Genomic DNA, 17855 nt, shown 5'->3' with positions numbered 1-17855 from the left:
TTCAGTATCTTGCTTGTCTATATAATATTACATTGTTATTGCTTTTTCCGAAAAATAAATATTGTTGTTAGAAAATAGAGGAAGTTTGTAACTCTCTTGATCTATATTAAAGTCAAAGAGGGTTTGCCATCTAACAAGAATGTGTTTTGCAATGAGGGACTCAAAATGCACTATTCTTATATAGGTAACATGATTTTACATTTTCTTGACTCGAAATGGTTGATATAGAAAGGATCCCTTTTAGGGTACTCCATAAGATTGGTTCAATTCCATGTAATTTAGCCTAAAAGGGATCCTTTCTAAAACAAGTAATTTGAAGTTCATAAACTTGTTTTCACATGGACTAGAATGAGGGACAAATTCCATAGAACAACAGGCATTTATGAGTAGATTTAGAGGCAATTGCTGTCACTTTTTTCCTCTTACATAATATTTCAATCGGGGGCGAATTTAGGTATAGAACTTAGGTGATTAAGCACCCATTGAGCTCAACAGAGAATATGTATAATTATACAGAAAGTTCAACAAAACTGTATAATAAGGCGGCAAGCACCCAAGAAACAAATTTTTTTATGGGTGCTTTGGTTAAGTTATGGTGCTGGAGGATTTATGGGAGTAAGGGCCATAGATCGAATCCTGCTCCAAACAAGCCCTTTTAACCCAATTTTGTCTTCTTCGTTGTTCACTTATCAATTTTTGACCCAATGCTACTTATTCTTTTTTGCTGACTTTTATTTTACCTTTTTTAATTTAGATTTTTTTTTACTTTATCCGATTCACTATAGCAAAAAAAGAAAAAGAAAATATGCTTTAAAAAGGTACTTCAAAGTTCCACCCCTTTAAAGGTTAACAGCCTTTGACGGCAAAAACCACGAATCTTTTTTCTCTCACAATTTCACGGCATATCATAAATACTAATACTATGTATTTTCTCATTAACTTAGTTTTATCGTCAAAGGAAAAAGTTAAGCACCCACAAACCTAAAATCCTGGATTCGTCGCCACTGCTTTCAATGTAACGAAAAGAGAAAAAGACCCCTGGATTGTTTATATCAACTATAACATCTCTTTTATTTCCATAGATATAACAGTTCAGCAATTGTAGTGTAGAAATAAGGTTAAGGGGAAGGCTTTGGAAGAAAAATGTACCCAAAAATAAAAATAAAGAAGAGGAAAAGTTCGAACCTCTTTTTGTTTTTGCTTTATTTATTAGTTTCTTTTTGCATTGTAGCCTCGTTCAAATACAAACTCGGTGCACATAAAGCAACAAGCTTCCGTTATCGTCCAGCGGTTAGGATATCTGGCTTTCACCCAGGAGACCCGGGTTCGATTCCCGGTAACGGAATTTTTTTCTCTTTTTTCCAAAAAAGAAATTTATAGTTATTAACCTAAAAAAGAAAATGAGAGGAGAATAAGCGAAGATAAGCAAGCAAGTTAGAGGGTGTTTGACTAAGAGCCCGTTTGGATTGGCTTAAAAAAAATGGCTTTTCAACGGAAATAGCTTTTAAACCAAAAAGTAATAAGTTGCTTTTGACTTGTTTTAAGTAGTTTTTAACTTATTTTAAGTACTTTTTGACTTTGCCCAATACCGAAAAAAGCTAAAAAAAAGAAGCTTAAAAGCTGATTTGACTAGCTTAAAGCTAATCCAAACACCCTCTAAGCTTATAAGCTTATCAAACTGACTTATAAGCACATTTTGGCTTATCTACGCGTTTGGTAAATACCCAAACCGCTTATAAGCCAAGTACTTATTAGCTAAAATAAGTCATAAGTAATAAGTTGGTCACCCCCAATTTATAATTTTTTAGCTTATAAGCGCTTATAGTTTGACCAAGGCTTTTATTAGTTTAGCCTTAATAATATTTTCTAATTAACAAAATAAATTTTCTAACTTCCGTTTCATTCCATATTCGTTGTTCATCTTTTTCTTTATTAAAATACTTTTTAATTTATTATCTCTAGTAAAATTTTTAAGGATATTTTAGTCATTTTAATAAAAGAATAACTTATTAACATTTTTCTACCAAAAACATCAACTGTTTATCGTTAGTTTCAGCATGTCTATCAAAACACGTAAATACTTATTTAAAAAATAAGTTTAAACACTTAAAAATAATTTTCAACACTTCAAGCTTATCAATGATTTATAATCGACTAATCCAAACTTTCTCTTAATCTTCTCCTTCTTCCTAATAAAGAATTGATTATAGAAACCTACCACAAATGTTTGAAAGCAATTTTTTTGATAAACGTATGAAGTTTCCCAAAATTAAAAATGACCATAGAATAATTTAGGTGTGAGGCCATGAGAGAGGCCACCAAACGGTGGCGGGAACCAACGGAAAATTAGCTATGTGCGAAATTCTTATCCGCTCAAGGGCTAATTCCTCCATAATATACCAAAAATAAACTAACATTTAAAAATTTGTAGCAAATTATCATAAGAATGGCTACTCTTTCTCTGTCTTCATCTTCTTCAGTTAAACTAAAGGAAATCTCCACTTTTCATTCTTTCCCAGCAAATGCAAAATTCTCATCAAAACCCTTCTGCGAGAATTTACCGGTCAATCATGCGCCTTATTGTGAGAGGCGATTGCAGCAAGTACCGGAATCTTGGAAATGGAGGACAAAGGTGTCCTTCTTTCCTTTTTTCTCGACCAAAAGCAAAGACATTGAGAGCCTTAAGCTGGAGCTTCTAGAAGCCATAGCCCCTCTTGATCGTGGTGCCGAGGCTACTACTGAAGACCAAAAGCTTGTTGATCAGGTTTTTAATCTCTATTTTCGAATTACTCGCGGTTAATTTCTGCTGTCGTGAAGTTGAAAATTTGTTACTGTATATTAGGTATTTTGGGACTTTATTGCAGTGCTAAATTAAATAAATAAAGTGTCCAGTTACTGTGAGTTAATCTTTTAGACGAGGGGTTCACACAATTATTCAATATGCTATGGTAGCACGTAGGCGTTTTGGTTTCATTCTTGCCTCCTCCTATAACAAAAACAGTACACCGTGTGCTGGTTTAGGAAAAAGTATTTGGTCACAGATGAGGGGTGTATTGCAGACATAATTAAAGTGTTTCATCTCCAACAATTTAAGCTTGTATGAATTGGTTCGTGCAATTCAATAAACATGATTAGGACTATGCTCAGACGAATCAGTGACATTTTTACGTGGACATAATGAACGCGATGAGTTTAGTTTGTGGAATGTCTTCGATATCCTCCTTTGGCCTTAGCAAGTCGAATAGGGGGAAATTGCTGGTTGATAGCTCTTATTCGGTTATCATTGAAGCCTTTCCGTGCCTATTTCATTCCTGGTGCGTTATCATGCATAATTTGTCTGCAGATTGCAAGTAAACTTGAGGCAGCTAATAAAGTGAAAGAACCCCTGAAGTCAAGCTTATTGAATGGAAAGTGGGAGCTTTTGTATACCACATCTCAATCAATTCTGCAAACAAAGGTCTGTCTAATCTGTTCTTTCTTCTGCATATTTCCAGAAGCTAAGATGCTCCTGCTCATTTATCATCCCCTCTTTTCTCAAGGGAGCAGATTAGTTCAATTACTGAAATTGTTGGTTTTAGATTCATATGGGTTGTAGAAGTATACAAGGTAGTTAATCACTTCTATCCTTTGGTTCTTTATCGGAATTAAATACATAGGTCATTGCCCTTGAATTGGCAAAATTAAGGCAGCTAATTCGCTCTTACCTATCCTCCTCGCACTAGACCAAATGAGATAAGCAAAGGATGATGTATATATCTAGTCACATTAAAGTTGCTTCTTCTGCATGTGATATCAGTTCCTATAATTGTTTTAGGTATAATCAGAAAGTTAGACTTCCTTTTGTTGTTTTCTGTTCATTTTTAGTCTAAAAGATATTATTGGGTACTTTAGCATGCTGTAATTTAGGTGCAGTGATATTTATCCTCAAGAAAAAGGGTAGGATACTCCAATGGACGAGAACAACTTTGATTAATGCACCACTGGCGTTTCCACTTTCCTTTTCTCCGACTTCTTAAACTGCAGTGGAATATCACTTGGTTCAGTAGTTAAGATGGCTTCCATTTTGTGGTGTGCTTCCTCTATTTTGTGATGTCATCAAAATGATATGGTTGATTGGGTGATTATGATTATGATGGGTGTTTTCTGTGCTTGACTAGTTTTCCAATTCGCATAGTCCTTACTATCGGTTTGCTCCGATATTAATGGGATTTATAATTAAATAGCAACAAAGTACCTCTATGCTTCCAGTATCAACCATAATAAATAATATTTTTCTATTTTCATTGACTTCGCAGAAGTTGCCTTTAGAAAATATTCGTTCTTCTTCTTTTGAGAGTGTTGGATGATCAACTCCTTTTCTATTTTCCTTCTGTTGTTTAAATGTTGGTTTTAGATCACACTTTTCGATTTGTTTTCTTCACTCCAACCATCAATATTGTGTTAAAGACATAGTCTAATGTGACAAACGACAACAAGATTCTAGAAAGGAAAAATTAAAGACAGCTGTGATATGCATATGCACTATTGCTTTTTGAGCTTATGACCAGTATTCTGTTGTGTAATTTCTTTGTTTGATATGCGTCATTCCTAACTGTAATGACAAGGCTCTTGTTCGGTTATTATTGTGGCAGAGGCCCAAAATCTTGAGACCCAATGGAAAAATTTACCAGGCTATCAATGCAGATACATTGAGGGCTCAAAATATGGAGACATGGCCGTTTTTCAATCAGGTCCATTTTTTTATCTCACAGAAAATTAGGAAAGAATCTCGAGTATTTTATCTTCTGCTGTGAAATATTATCCTATTTAACTTGTAACATGTGAAAATTTGCCTGTTTCTCTAGTTACTGTGTTAGTAATACCCAGGAAATCTAGTCAAGTAAGTTTCATTTTCAGTGGAAGGACCACATTCTATTAACAGGAGTATTAGGGCCACGTCTCATGGTTCATATATATGTACACCGTACACGCACACACCTTTCTCTGTGTTTGTGTGTGTGTACATTTGGTAACCTGGTTTTCTGCCCTGTGAGTTAATAAGTATGTCTTTAGTTTAGTCACCTTGATTAATATATGCAGCCTGCAGATTTCAAGAAGGTCCTTTTCAAAACTATTGTGAACTTTGAAGAAGTTTTCTTTTGCCCGGAAAAAAAAGATGCACACACAAACAGTCCCACTTTCTTTAAGATATGAGATATTTCCATGAATAAGAAGATTCACACGGAAAAGAAAAATACTTGGATCGATAATGATCTCAGTATAAGTGTGTGTGTGTGTGTTTTTTTTTTTTTTTTTGAGCAAGATATAAGTATGTGATTTTATTATAACCTGTTGGAACTGCTGCTTTTTGTAAGAGGTAAAAAACAGATGCTCGGTTTCTGTCAGGATATATATCATAGGCTGGTTTTTGCTCCTTGAAAGTTATAATAGTTAAGTTTTTAATCGTGGTGAGATTCTCATTGTCCTGGATTCCAAGAGAAAAATTTGACATATATTTGAAAAGGGTTATCCCTTGTCAATTTTAAGAAAGATGTTTCATCTTTGATATTTGCAATAAAGTTAAGTTCAGTTTTCTTATAACTCTGCAGGCCACCGCCAATTTAGTTCCTCTTAATGAACGGAGAGTTGCTGTAAAATTTGACTCTTTCAAGATAGCTGGACTGGTAGGTGAAACCTTAATTTTGGCTTGGAAATTTAAGTTGCCTGCATTTTATTGTATTCATTAAGGCACATGACTGTGACATGAAAATATTTCCAATTCTACTTACCTATCTCTCTGTTACTGCTTGCTTCATCGCGAATTGGGTAGAAACACTAAACCGAATGTATAAGAATTTTCTTGTTAACTTTTCTTGGACCAATCTTTTCTCTGGCTTGTAGATATTGATAAAAAGCCGTGGAAGTGGTCGTGGTCAACTTGAAATCACATACCTGGACGAAGAACTAAGGTAAAGAAAAAGAACCCACTCTGTAATCATTAATGATTCTTGTATGCTGGTCTTCCTTATAGGCTAGTCATGTTCAGAGAGCATGACCATTGACAAACTACATTTCGATCAACATCAGTTCTCCTATTTAGCTTCCTCGTTTCATAAAGATCGACTGTTTTGATTGTAAGCCCATACTCCCGCTTCTCTTATTAGCCATGAAATTGCTCTTCCCTTTTCTTTTGGGGTGAACGTGAACCACGCTACATCTAGCATGCTCAGGTGGCTAATTGTACAACAATTTTATGAAAATGAAAGCAATATATTTGAAATGGGAACACTGATGTTTAGTAAGTTGGTATGATAGACTAGTAATTTATTGTTAAAGTTAAGTACATCCTTCTTCCCACCCTATGGAACATGATCCATCTTTACATTAGGTTAAGTGAGGTGATTGGGACCGCAAGTTCAAGTTCTTATATGTAGTGAACCTCTGACCTTTAAGAAAATAATTTCAAAATATAAACTGTCTGCCCGTTGCCTTCTATTTCTGGTTTATTTGTCATCTAATTTCCTTTTTGTGTTTAGTTTTGCTTTTTCATATAACGTCATCGTTTACAGGATATCAAGGGGCAACCAAGGAAACCTGTTTATTCTAAGAATGGTGGATCCATCATATAGAGTTCCTCTTTAGGCATATTTTCTGTGGATGGTGATTATCTCAATGTGGTTGCTGTTAGAACCATTGCAGTAGGAATTCAGTATTAAAAGAAGTTTTCTGAAGTATTTCAGCTCATTGCTGGAAACAAGATATACATCTGAACCTCACAAGACTCCAAGTGAGCCTACTTCAAATCTTTATTTAACTATGATCGGCCATCATAATAGCAAATAAATGTATTCATTGTAGTTAGATCAAGCAGGAATTTTTGGATCGAAATTAGCAACAATGCATCACAATTATGGAATTTCAATTCCCCCCCCCCCCCCGGTGATATATGAATGGAATGGATGATCCTAGCCTAAATTTAGTGAATAATTAAACTAACTCCTTTTTTGGGCGTAATTAAGTAAGTTTATGGTGGACCTGAAGTCAACATCTATGAGCTAAGAAAGTAGCTCTAGAACCCTTTTTGGTCTTTGTATGTATGACTACTTTGGTTCATCCTCTTGGATTATATAATCGTTATTGTGATATTTTCTCTAAACTAATTTAAATATAATCTTAAAAAAGTTTTTGATAGCTTTTCTAAACAATAGTTTTCAGTATCCAACAAGCCACCAAAATAAATCCGTGTTCAAGTTCAACTAACCAATAATGCTGGTTAAAAAAAGGAGAGAAACTACAGCAATTAACCAATAACTTCCTCAAAATATAGAAGTAATATAAAACATCAGGTTGTGGGAGTGAGCAGGTCTCTGGTTGGAATATTTAGAGCTGGCTCAGGCAGACACCATTATCAAAGTGTATACATAGGGGGTGTTCGTGGTTCGGTTTGGATCAATTTTTTCCTAAAAAGAAATTAAATAAAGTCGGTTTTTCAAATATTGGAACCAAACTAAACCAATTAAGTCGGTTTTTTATCGATTCGGTGTATGTCGGTTTTTGTCGATTTTTCGGTTTTTTCTTAAATATGAGATATACATAACTAAACACATATTTCGGGGACTACATTTTCAACATAACACAGTCAAACCAATTGCTCTTTGAGAAATCTATCATTTTGCCAAGATATATTGATGATAATTGACTCAAATAGTGATGAATAATTTTAGGACTCAATTAAAAATAAATTATTTTTAACATGAAATAAATTCTTGTATTTAGCAAAAGAAAACTACTAATCAAACTAGATTATTATAATAGCAAAAAACTAGATTATTATAATACCAAAAAATTAGACTAAAAATACAAAATATTAAAATGTAACATAAAATATTAGAAACTTTGTATAAAAATATACATATATATAGGTATAATAATAAATTTTAAATAGCTACTTCTATATTCGGTTTGGTTCGGTTTTTCCGCTTATTTTTTGATTAAAATCAAAACCAAACCAAATTTGGTCAGTTTTTAAAATTCAAAACCAAAACCAAACCAAACCGAAAAAGTATCGACTTTTTTTGTCGGTTTAGTTCGATTTTTTGAGTTTTTATGAACACCCATGTGTATACATATACTAGCGAGGGTGTGCCAGGGCTCAGCCCGGACCCAATTGCCATAGCTAAGCTGGTAAAGTTTTCTTTTTGTCCTTTAAAGTTGCTTAGCAGTTAATTAAATAAAGTTTGTTGGAACATTTGAGGGATAAAGCATCTATAAAAGATCACAGGAACCGTGGGATAGTTGATCAAAGATAATTAGAAGTCACTTGGTGATGTAGAATTTTTGACTTTGTAATCAAAATGCCACTATTTGCATGATCAAAATAGATAGTCTCTCTTCACCCTTTTTTTTTTTTACAAAAATAATTATTATATCCGAAACAATTCTGTTGAAGTCAATTTGAGTTATAACATATTAATGCTTAATACAACCAAGTTTATTCAAAACTAATTTAAACTTGATTAACCAATTTTGGCAATTGTAATATTTTAGTATATCAAGAAAAATATAAAGATTTTAAGTAACATACTTCTATTATCAAATTCCCTATTTAATAACATACTTCTATTATCCTCACATTGCATTTTGAGAAAGTTGTATGTTCAAGCAAAAATTAAAACGATTTCTTTCTTTTCATTTTTGGACAAACACCAAATTTCTTAATATTTTCTCTAATATCAACTTCAAATATTATCTCAGTTCTCTCCAAATATTTTTTTAATTATTTCAAATCATGTTGTTTAACGACTTTCATTAATTGATCGTTCTCTAATCTCTCTCTATATATTTTTTATACGAACGAAAGCTCGCAACAATATAGTCTAACCTTGAGATGATTATCATGAACTCATAAATTTTGATAATATTCTACTGTTCTTCTAATTATTTTATTCTATTTATAATTGATAACTAAAAAAGTAAGCTTCCATTTTTTCATGTCATTTTACTACTACTATTTTACTGTTCAATCTTTGCTGCAGTGCTTTTATTGCAGGTTTACAAATTAAAAAATATTATGGATGGGCTAATTATTGAATTTATTATTATTTTAATTATCGGTTCAGACATATTATTTATTACAATTTTAGTAAATTTTTACACATTAATTTAGGTTTCATAAACCAAAGTACTGGATTCTGATGAATCGATTGCCCGAATGCTACATTCGCGGTCTGCCTCTGTCAAGCACTATATTGAACATTGTTTGCTTGCAAAAAAATTCTCCGGGTGTTCTTTTAAGGATTGATGTATTGTCTATTGTCTATTAAAAAAATTATTGCAAATAACACATGTCAATTTTTTTTTATCGAAAGCAAATACTTATTATTATTAATTAAATAAATCGTAGCATTTTAGGAGTTTCTTTGAAGAATTTGTTGTAATATGTGTTCGAAACCAGAAAATCAGAGAAGTAAAGAAATGTTAGTTCAATAAACAAAATATAAAATAATTTTCGAGCCCACAAATTGCTTGTGTGTCCTTAAAGGATTTAATCCAATGTTGCCCAAGGTCATGGATTACTTCCTCCCATGATAGAACGGAAAAACTATTATGTAATACTAGCAATCAAAATTCCAGAACTTCAGCGAACTCAACAAACAGAGTAAATCATAATTGACATTTTGTTTATTTAGAAAAATAATGCAACCATGTAGAAAAGAGGAGAGAAGTTTTCAGATTTTCCATATCTGAAAAATGAGGCCAAGCCTCTAAATTTATAGGCAATGAAAGGGTAAGTTGAAGAGGTACAATCCAAGAGGTGCATCTTTCATTTCCCATTCACACCCTTTAGAAAAAACCCAACAATCCCCCACATGATTGGGGAATGACCGTATTTTAAAAAATATGCATAAAAATTGTGTGATTCACAAGTAAGGATTAATCACATCTGGATAAGTAGGTTTTCCTTTGAATTTTCCGTAGTGAACTTATATCGGATATACTCGGTCAATTGGTAGATTTGATATCTTTGAACCGTCGAGCTTTAGTGTATACCTAGACAACCAAAAGTCACACAATCAACCCTTAATAGTCTTTGGTTCTCATTGTTATGTTCGTTCCAGCCATGAACACCGCTTGGTTTATAAGTGCATAGAGAATTGGCCTTACTAAATTCTCCTTGAAGTGGATTACACTTCACACTTACATGGGTGATTCCTAAACGTGTAATCCCATAATATATTATTTGATATACCCCGTATCAAACTTAGAAATCATTATAACCCCTTAATATTTTATCCTTGGTAATAAACATTGTCTCATCACGAGAATGGACCAAACTTTTATTTGACAATGTTGAACCGTCACTAATGACTTTATTTGATCTCCTTGAACCTAGATCTTGGGATCTCCAGTCTTCTAGGTAGAGTTACCGCCACAGTGACTTGTCCTCGGCCATAGTCCCATTCCCTTCGATGATCTCTCAACTACCTCTCTAGTTAGGCCTTTTATAAGCGAATCCGATACATTATCATTTGACTTTACACAGTCAATTGTGATAATTCTCTTAGAGAGTAGTTGCCTAACGGTTTTATATATTCATCATTTTTGACAAGATTTTTCGTTATACATAATGCTCCCAGCCCTTCATATTGCCGCTTGACCATCGCAATGTATGCATATAGGTGCCAATATTTTGGGCTAAGATGGAATTTCTTCGAGAAATTCCGGAGCCATTCAATGTACGTTTGTTTGGACGATTTCCAAGACACTGCTCCTCCACTGATTGTAAAAATATATCCACTTGTAAATTTAGTTTAGGTTGATCCGGTGATCCAATTTACATTATTATACCCCTCAATACCTGCATGATACTTATTATAGTGCAATGCATAGTCATGGATATATTTCAAATATCTCAAACTCATTTTATTGTCATGATAGTTCAATGCGAACTTCCTTATGTCATAGACTAATACGTCTCCACTTTCTATTGCATATCAAATTATTGACTACACTTAATGTAGCAATAACAATAGCTGAAATGATTGGCATCTGTTGTGGCCATAACCTTTTAACATATAATACATTTCGCAATCACTCCACCATTTTCGAGCATCTGTATGTTGTTTATTCATACGTCTATATGATATGCAAATTATAGCACCTTCATTCATGAAACAAATCCAACTTACAATGGATTTTGGTCATGTTCATCGGTTGATTCACCTCATTATAGGCCAACGTATTAATACATTCGTTCATGAACGGTCATGTTTATACAAAACATACAAACACACTTTTCATGAAAAGTCACAGCCTTCCAGGTGACACCCTTTCATAAAAGAGCTAAACATTATAAATGTTCAAGAAAGAACAAATCATTTCTGGAAAGGCACGTAAACAATTTTCGAATATGTAGTTTCATCACTAGTCATCACTAAGACTGAACAAGTAATGAATTTACCGACTATCATATCAATATCCACTAAGGATGGGTAGGGTTCAAAAATTATATCATTTAGATATTATGTCTAAAATTGGATTTTGTCAAGCATAAGATAAAAGCCCCCACATTTTAAATATTTCGTCAACATATCATCCACATATAATCAAATAATGACTATATGATTTGAAGTATTCTTAACGTAAATACATTTGTTTACACTCATTAATTTTGAAACCATTTGACAATATTATTTTGTCTTCACATCCATTTAATGGATTTCAAGACCATGCACTGTAGCCAATGCTACTAACACCCATATGTACGTAATACGCATAACCAATGAGTACATGTTAAAATAGTCAAGACCTTTTCATTATCTATACCCTTTGACAATAAGTCTTGCCTTATATTTATCAATAGTGCCATCATCCTTCATTTTCCTCTTAAAAATCCAATTAGAACCCAACAGTTTATTTTCAGGAGGAAGATCAACCAATTCCCATGTATGGTTGTTCAATATGGATTCTATTTCACTATTGACTGCCTCTTTCCAAAATAATAATTCCGTAGAAGACATAGCTTTTTTAAATGTACGAGACTCATTTTCAAATAAGAAAGTCACAAAATCTGGTCCAAATGAAGTAGACGTTCTTTGACGTTTACTACGTCTTGGATCCTCCTGATTAGATGTACTTTCTTTTGTTTCTTCCCGAGGTCATTTAGATCCTACACCAATCGACTCACATTCTTTTTTATACGGATATATATATTTTTGAGGAATTAAGCATTATCTGATTCTAATAACCGTATTATTATGAATGTCGGGATTTTCTAATTTATGAACCAGAAATTAATATATTTTACTATTGGTTGCAAATTCTATGAAAACACAATCAATAATTTTCGGTCCGATCTTTACCCTTTTGAGTTTAGGAACTTGCACTTTAGCTAACCACCCCCACACTTTAAAATATTTTAATTTGGCTTTGTAACGACCTGGCCGGTCGTTTTGAGAGTTGTAGCCCCGTTCCCCCATTTACTACTCATTTTGTACTTTATAGATGTTATGTAACTTACCGGGGTAGTCGGTTCTGGTCCAGAGGGATTTCAGAATGAAATGAGATACCTAGTCTCAAGGTTGAAGCTTAAGTTGAAATGGTTGACCGGATATTGACTTATGTGTAAATGACTCAAGAATGGAGTTTTTGATGGTTCTGTTAGCTCCGTTGGGTGATTTTGGACTTAGGAGCATGTCCAGATTGTGATTTGGAGGTCCGTAGTGGAATTAGGCTTGAAATGGCGAAAATTGGATTTTTGGAAAGTTTGATCAGGAGTGAACTTTTTGATATCGGATTGAGGTAAGTAACAGTTCTAAATTTGATTATGGGGGTATGAAACCCCGTATTATGTGTCATGTCTTTGGTTTTGAGGTGACACACATGCTAGGTAATGGGCGTGCACCATAAGAATTGTGACTTGGTCAATTCCATGAAAATGTGTAGTTGAATAATCTGTTGTTATCCGTACATTCTCCATGTATTATAGAAATTGAACTGGAAATCATATTAGAAATCATGTTTAGACCATGTGTTGACACTGTAGGGATCCACAGAGGTCGTGCACATGTTGAATTATCTGTTAAATTGTTGTTTTGTACTTAGTCACAGCTTTACTTGCATATTACATCTCAGACTCTATTGTTCATTATCGATGCCTTATATCATTGCTATTTGGGCTGATTATCATGATTTCTGAGAGCCCGAGAGACTGGAAAGGCTGATGACTGAGTGAGGCAGGGGGCCTGATTGTGAGGATATTTATGGAATCGGGCTGCACGCCGCAACATGTTTCATTGATTTATGCCACGATTGGCTTGTTATAGCGCTTGGGCTGAAGGAGCCCCTCCGGAGTCTGTACATACCCCCAGTAAGCGCAGGTACATACTGAGTGTGAGTGCCGAGTGCTGAGCAATTGAGAGGAATAAGTGACTGTGAGGAATGAGTGATTGTAAGGTTGGAGTGAATGGGAGGACTGAGCGACTGTTGCTCTGAGAGGATGCATTTGACTTTCATTTCTGTTGCACTTCAGTTGTCACACATCACTGTCTTGTAATTTCTGAAAGATATTATACTCTGTTTCACTTGAACTTGATATGGATTAACTGTTATTGCCTAAATTGTCGAACTTGAAAGCATGACTACCTTCATATGTTGAAATTACTGTAATTGAACTATAACTGTGAAGCTCGTCACTACTTTCAGTCCTTTATTTAGTCTTTACTGAGTTAGTTGTACTCACGCTACTCCATGCACTTCGTGTGCAGATCCAGGTGTTTCCGGACACGGTGGGTGTTGATTCCTTTGCACAGTTGATCGTTTGGGGATTTCAAGGTAGCTGCCCGGCGTTTTGCAGACCTTTTCTCTCCTCCTCTATCATTCCGCTTTATATATTTAGTTTCAGACTATTATAGACAGTACTCCCAGATTTGTGATGTTTAGACGCTCATGTACTCAATGACCCCCAATGTTGGGAATTTTTGTATTGGTTTTGACTTTCTATCCATTTTAGAGTTTTGTTGATTAAAACCTGTGTTATTCTTATTTTTTATTTAAAAATGTAAAAGTATTTTAAAGTGTCAACTTGCCTAGTACCACGTTAGGCGCCATCACGACAACCTGAGTTTTGGGTCGTGACAAGTTAGTATCAGAGCCTAGGTTACATAGGTCTCACGAGTGATGAGCAGGTTTAGTAGAGTCTTGCAGATCGGTACGGAGATATTTGTACTTATCTTCGAGAGGCTGTCGAACCCTTAGGAAACTTCACATTCTTGTATTCTTGTCATGCATACTTGTTGATTCCGGTAACTAAACTTCTGTATTCTACTCTCTCACAGATGGTGAGGACACGTGATACTGGACAAGACGGACAACCACCGGTACCACCAACTAGGGTCTCGAGAGGCTGAGGTTGCGGTAGGGGCTGTGGTAGGGTTCAGAGGTGCAGCTTGTACGGTAGCTAGAGCAGCACCTACAGATCCACCAGTTGCTCCAGCTCAGGAGCAGGTACCAGATACGGCTGAGCCGGTGGGGCTAGGTTAGGCACCAGTTGTGACCATTGTGATTCCAAGCCTTCAGGAGGCGTTGACTTAGATTTTGACGGTGTGCACCAGCCTTACTCAGGCGGTCTCTGTTCCGGTCGTAGCAGCCACTTCTCAGGCCGGGGGAGGTAATCAGACTCCCGCCACCCATACTCCAGAGCAGGTGGTGCAGGGGCTCCAGACACCGGGGGTACTACCAGCCCAGCCCGTTGCAGCTGCTCAGGCCCAGGTGGTCCACGTTATGATTGACGATGAGCAGGGGAGATTAGAGAGATTTGGGAGGCTCTGGCCTCCATCATTTAGCGGGGCTGAGTCAGAGGATGCCTAGTGTTTCTTGGATAAGTGCTAGCGGATTCTTCACACTGCGGGTATTCTGGAGACCAATGGGGTCTCGTTCACTACTTTTCAGTTCACTGGGGTTGCCTTCATATGGTGGGAGACTTATGAGAGGCGCATGCCAATCGGTGCAGCACCACTTTCATGACAAGAGTTCTCCATTCTCTTTTTGGAGAAGTTTGTGCCGCAGTCTCACAGGGAGGAGTTGCGCAAACAGTTTGAGTAGCTACGTCAGGAGGGCATATCTGTGGCGTAGTACGAGATGAGATTTTTTGAGTTGGCTCGTCACGCAGTTTGGTTGGTTCCCACTGATATGGAGAGGATTAAGAGGTTCATTGATGGCCTCACATATCACTTGCAGTTCCTTATGACTCGGGAGAGGGTATCTGGTGCTACTTTCAACGAGGTGGTTGATATTGCTCGGCAGATAGAGATGGTCCGCAGTCAGGAGCGTAGTGAGCGGGAGGCCAAGAGGCCTCGTGGATCAGGTGATTTCAGCGGTGTTCCTTCTGGGTTCAGTTCTACCACGGCAGGGGTCGTCCTTATAGGCACGCTCATACGGCTTGTCCAGCTCACCGTGGTGCATCATCCAGCCATGGTTCATGTAGTGCTCATCATGGTCAGTCATCTGTCAGTTCCCTTCCAGCTCAGAGTTCGTCCCATGCTCCATCGGTTCAGGGTTCATCTATGCCAGGTCCTTCTAGCAGTTATCCCGGTGCTCAGGGTTCCCTTCGCACCGGGGAGTTGCTTCGAGTGCGGGGAGTTTGGGAATATGTGGAGGCAGTGTTCTCGTCGTCCGAGAGGTCCAGTGCAACAGAGGAGTCAGTCTGTGACTTTAGCACTAGTTACTTCACCACCCGCCCACCCAGCTCGGGGTGGGGCTCAGCCATTTAGGGGTCGCCCAAGAGGGGGAGGCCGATCAGGTGGCGGCCAGGCCCGATTCTATGCTATTCATGCCAGGCCAGATACTGTTGCTTCAGATGCAGTGATCACATGTATTGTCTCAGTATGCCATAGGGATGCCTCTGTATTATTTGACCCTGGTTCCACTTACTCATATATATCATCGTATTTTGCTCATTATCTGGATATGCCCCGTGAGTCCTTAGTTTTATCTGTTCATGTATCTATGCCAGTAGGCGATACTATTATTGTAGACCGTGTACATGAGTCGTGTGTAGTGACTATTGGGGGATTAGAGACTAGAGTGAATCTCTTACTGCTTAGTATGGTTGATTTTAACGTGATCTTGGGTATGGATTGGTTGTCTCCATGTCATATTATTTTGGATTGTCACGCTAAGACTGTGGTGTTGGCAATGCCGGGGTTGCCAAGGATTGAGTAGAAAGGTTCTCTATAGTTCCCAGTAGAGTGATTTCATATTTGAAGGCCCAACGGATGGTTGGGAAGGGTTATTTATCTTGTTTTGCCTTTGTGAGGGATGTTGGTGTTGATACTCCTACTATTGATTCTATTCCGGTGGTGCGAGATTTTCCAGATGTGTTTCCTGCAGACCTGTCGGGCATGCCGCCCGACAGGGATATTGACTTTGGTATTGATTTGGTGTCGGGCACTCAGCCCATTTATATTCCTCCGTATCGTATGGCACCAACTGAGTTGAAGAAATTGAAGGAGCAGCTTCAAGAACTTCTTGATAAGAGGTTTATTAGGTCTAGTGTGTCGCCTTGGGGTGTACCGATTTTGCTTGTAAAGAAGAAGGACGGTACTGTACGGATGTGCATCGACTACAAGCAGCTGAACAAAGTAACAATCAAGAACAAGTATTTGTTGCCGCGTATAGATGATTTATTTGACCAGCTTCAGGGAGCGAGGGTGTTCTCTAAGATTGACTTGAGGTCTGGGTATCACCAGTTGAAGATTCGGGACTCGAATATTCTAAAGATAACATTTAGGACCCGTTATGGTCATTATGAGTTTTTTGTGATGTTTTTTGGGCTGACCAATGCCCCAGCAGCATTCATGCATCTAATGAACAATGTATTTCAGCCTTATCTTGATTCGTTTGTTATAGTGTTCATTGATGACATCCTGGTGTACTCTCGTAGCTAGGAGGAGCCTGCCCAGCATTTGAGGATTTATGCCAAGTTCTCCAAATGTGAGTTTTGGCTTAGTTCGGTGGCATTCTCAGGGCACGTGGTGTCTAGTGAGGGGATTTAGGTCCTCAGCTATGGAGATTCGAAGCTTTCTCATCTTGTCCAGTTATTATCGTAACTTCGTGGAAGGTTTATCGTCTATTGTATCGCCTTTGACCAAATTGACCCAAAAGGGTGCTACTTTCAAATGGTCGGATGAGTGTGAGGAGAGCCTTCAGAAGCTCAAGACTGCCTTGACCACAACTCCAGTTCTAGTTTTACCTTCAGCTTATGGTTCTTATACAGTGTATTGTGATGCTTCTCGGATTGGTATTGGGTGCGTATTGATGCAGAGAGGTAGAGTGATTGCTATGCTTCGCGTCAGTTGAAGCCCCATGAGAAAAACTACCCGGTTCATGATTTAGAGTTGGCTGCCATCGTTCATGCATTGAAGATTTGGAGGCATTATCTCTACGAAGTGTCTTGTGAGGTATTTACAGATCATCGGAGTCTCCAGCACCTGTTCAAACAAAAGGATCTAAATTTGAGGCAATAGAGATGGTTGGAGCTGCTAAAGGACTATGATATCACTATTTTGTATCATCCCTAGAAGGCCAATATGGTGGTCGATGCCTTGAGTAGAAAGTCAGTGAGTATAGGTAGCCTTGCATTCATTCCTGTTGGTGAGAGACCTCTTGCAGTTGATGTTCAGGCCTTGGCCAACCAGTTCGTGAGATTAGATGTCTCGAAGCCCAGTCAGGTTCTAGCTTGTGTGGTTTCTCGGTCTTCCTTATATGATCGCATCAGAGAGCGCCAGTATGATGATCCCCATTTGCTTGTCCTTAAGGACACGGTTCATTACGGTGATGCCAGAGATGTTAATATTTGGGATCATGGGGCGTTGAGG

At 37.0% G+C, this 17855-nt stretch overlaps 1 protein-coding gene and 1 non-coding gene across 2 annotated transcripts; both read left to right on the top strand.

Moving 5' to 3' along the window:
• The first annotated feature begins 1273 nt into the window (after positions 1 to 1273).
• On the top strand, positions 1274 to 1345 carry TRNAE-UUC (transfer RNA glutamic acid (anticodon UUC)). Its single transcript has one exon. It is a non-coding gene; the product is annotated as a tRNA-Glu (tRNA).
• A 950-nt stretch (positions 1346 to 2295) lies between these two features.
• LOC107822705 (putative plastid-lipid-associated protein 4, chloroplastic) lies at positions 2296 to 6992 on the top strand. Its single transcript, XM_016649266.2, has 6 exons — positions 2296 to 2764; positions 3344 to 3457; positions 4632 to 4730; positions 5589 to 5663; positions 5881 to 5948; positions 6549 to 6992. The coding sequence occupies exons 1-6, from the start codon at positions 2447 to 2449 to the stop codon at positions 6619 to 6621; spliced, it is 747 nt and encodes a 248-aa protein (XP_016504752.1). The 5' UTR covers positions 2296 to 2446; the 3' UTR covers positions 6622 to 6992.
• Positions 6993 to 17855: the final 10863 nt, after the last annotated feature.

This window comes from Nicotiana tabacum, chromosome 19, assembly GCF_000715075.1.
Source record: "Nicotiana tabacum cultivar K326 chromosome 19, ASM71507v2, whole genome shotgun sequence".
In the NCBI taxonomy this organism is placed as follows: Eukaryota; Viridiplantae; Streptophyta; class Magnoliopsida; order Solanales; family Solanaceae; genus Nicotiana; species Nicotiana tabacum.
The sequence above is the reverse complement of the archived record's forward strand: the minus strand, read 5'-3'. Positions and strand labels throughout refer to the sequence as shown.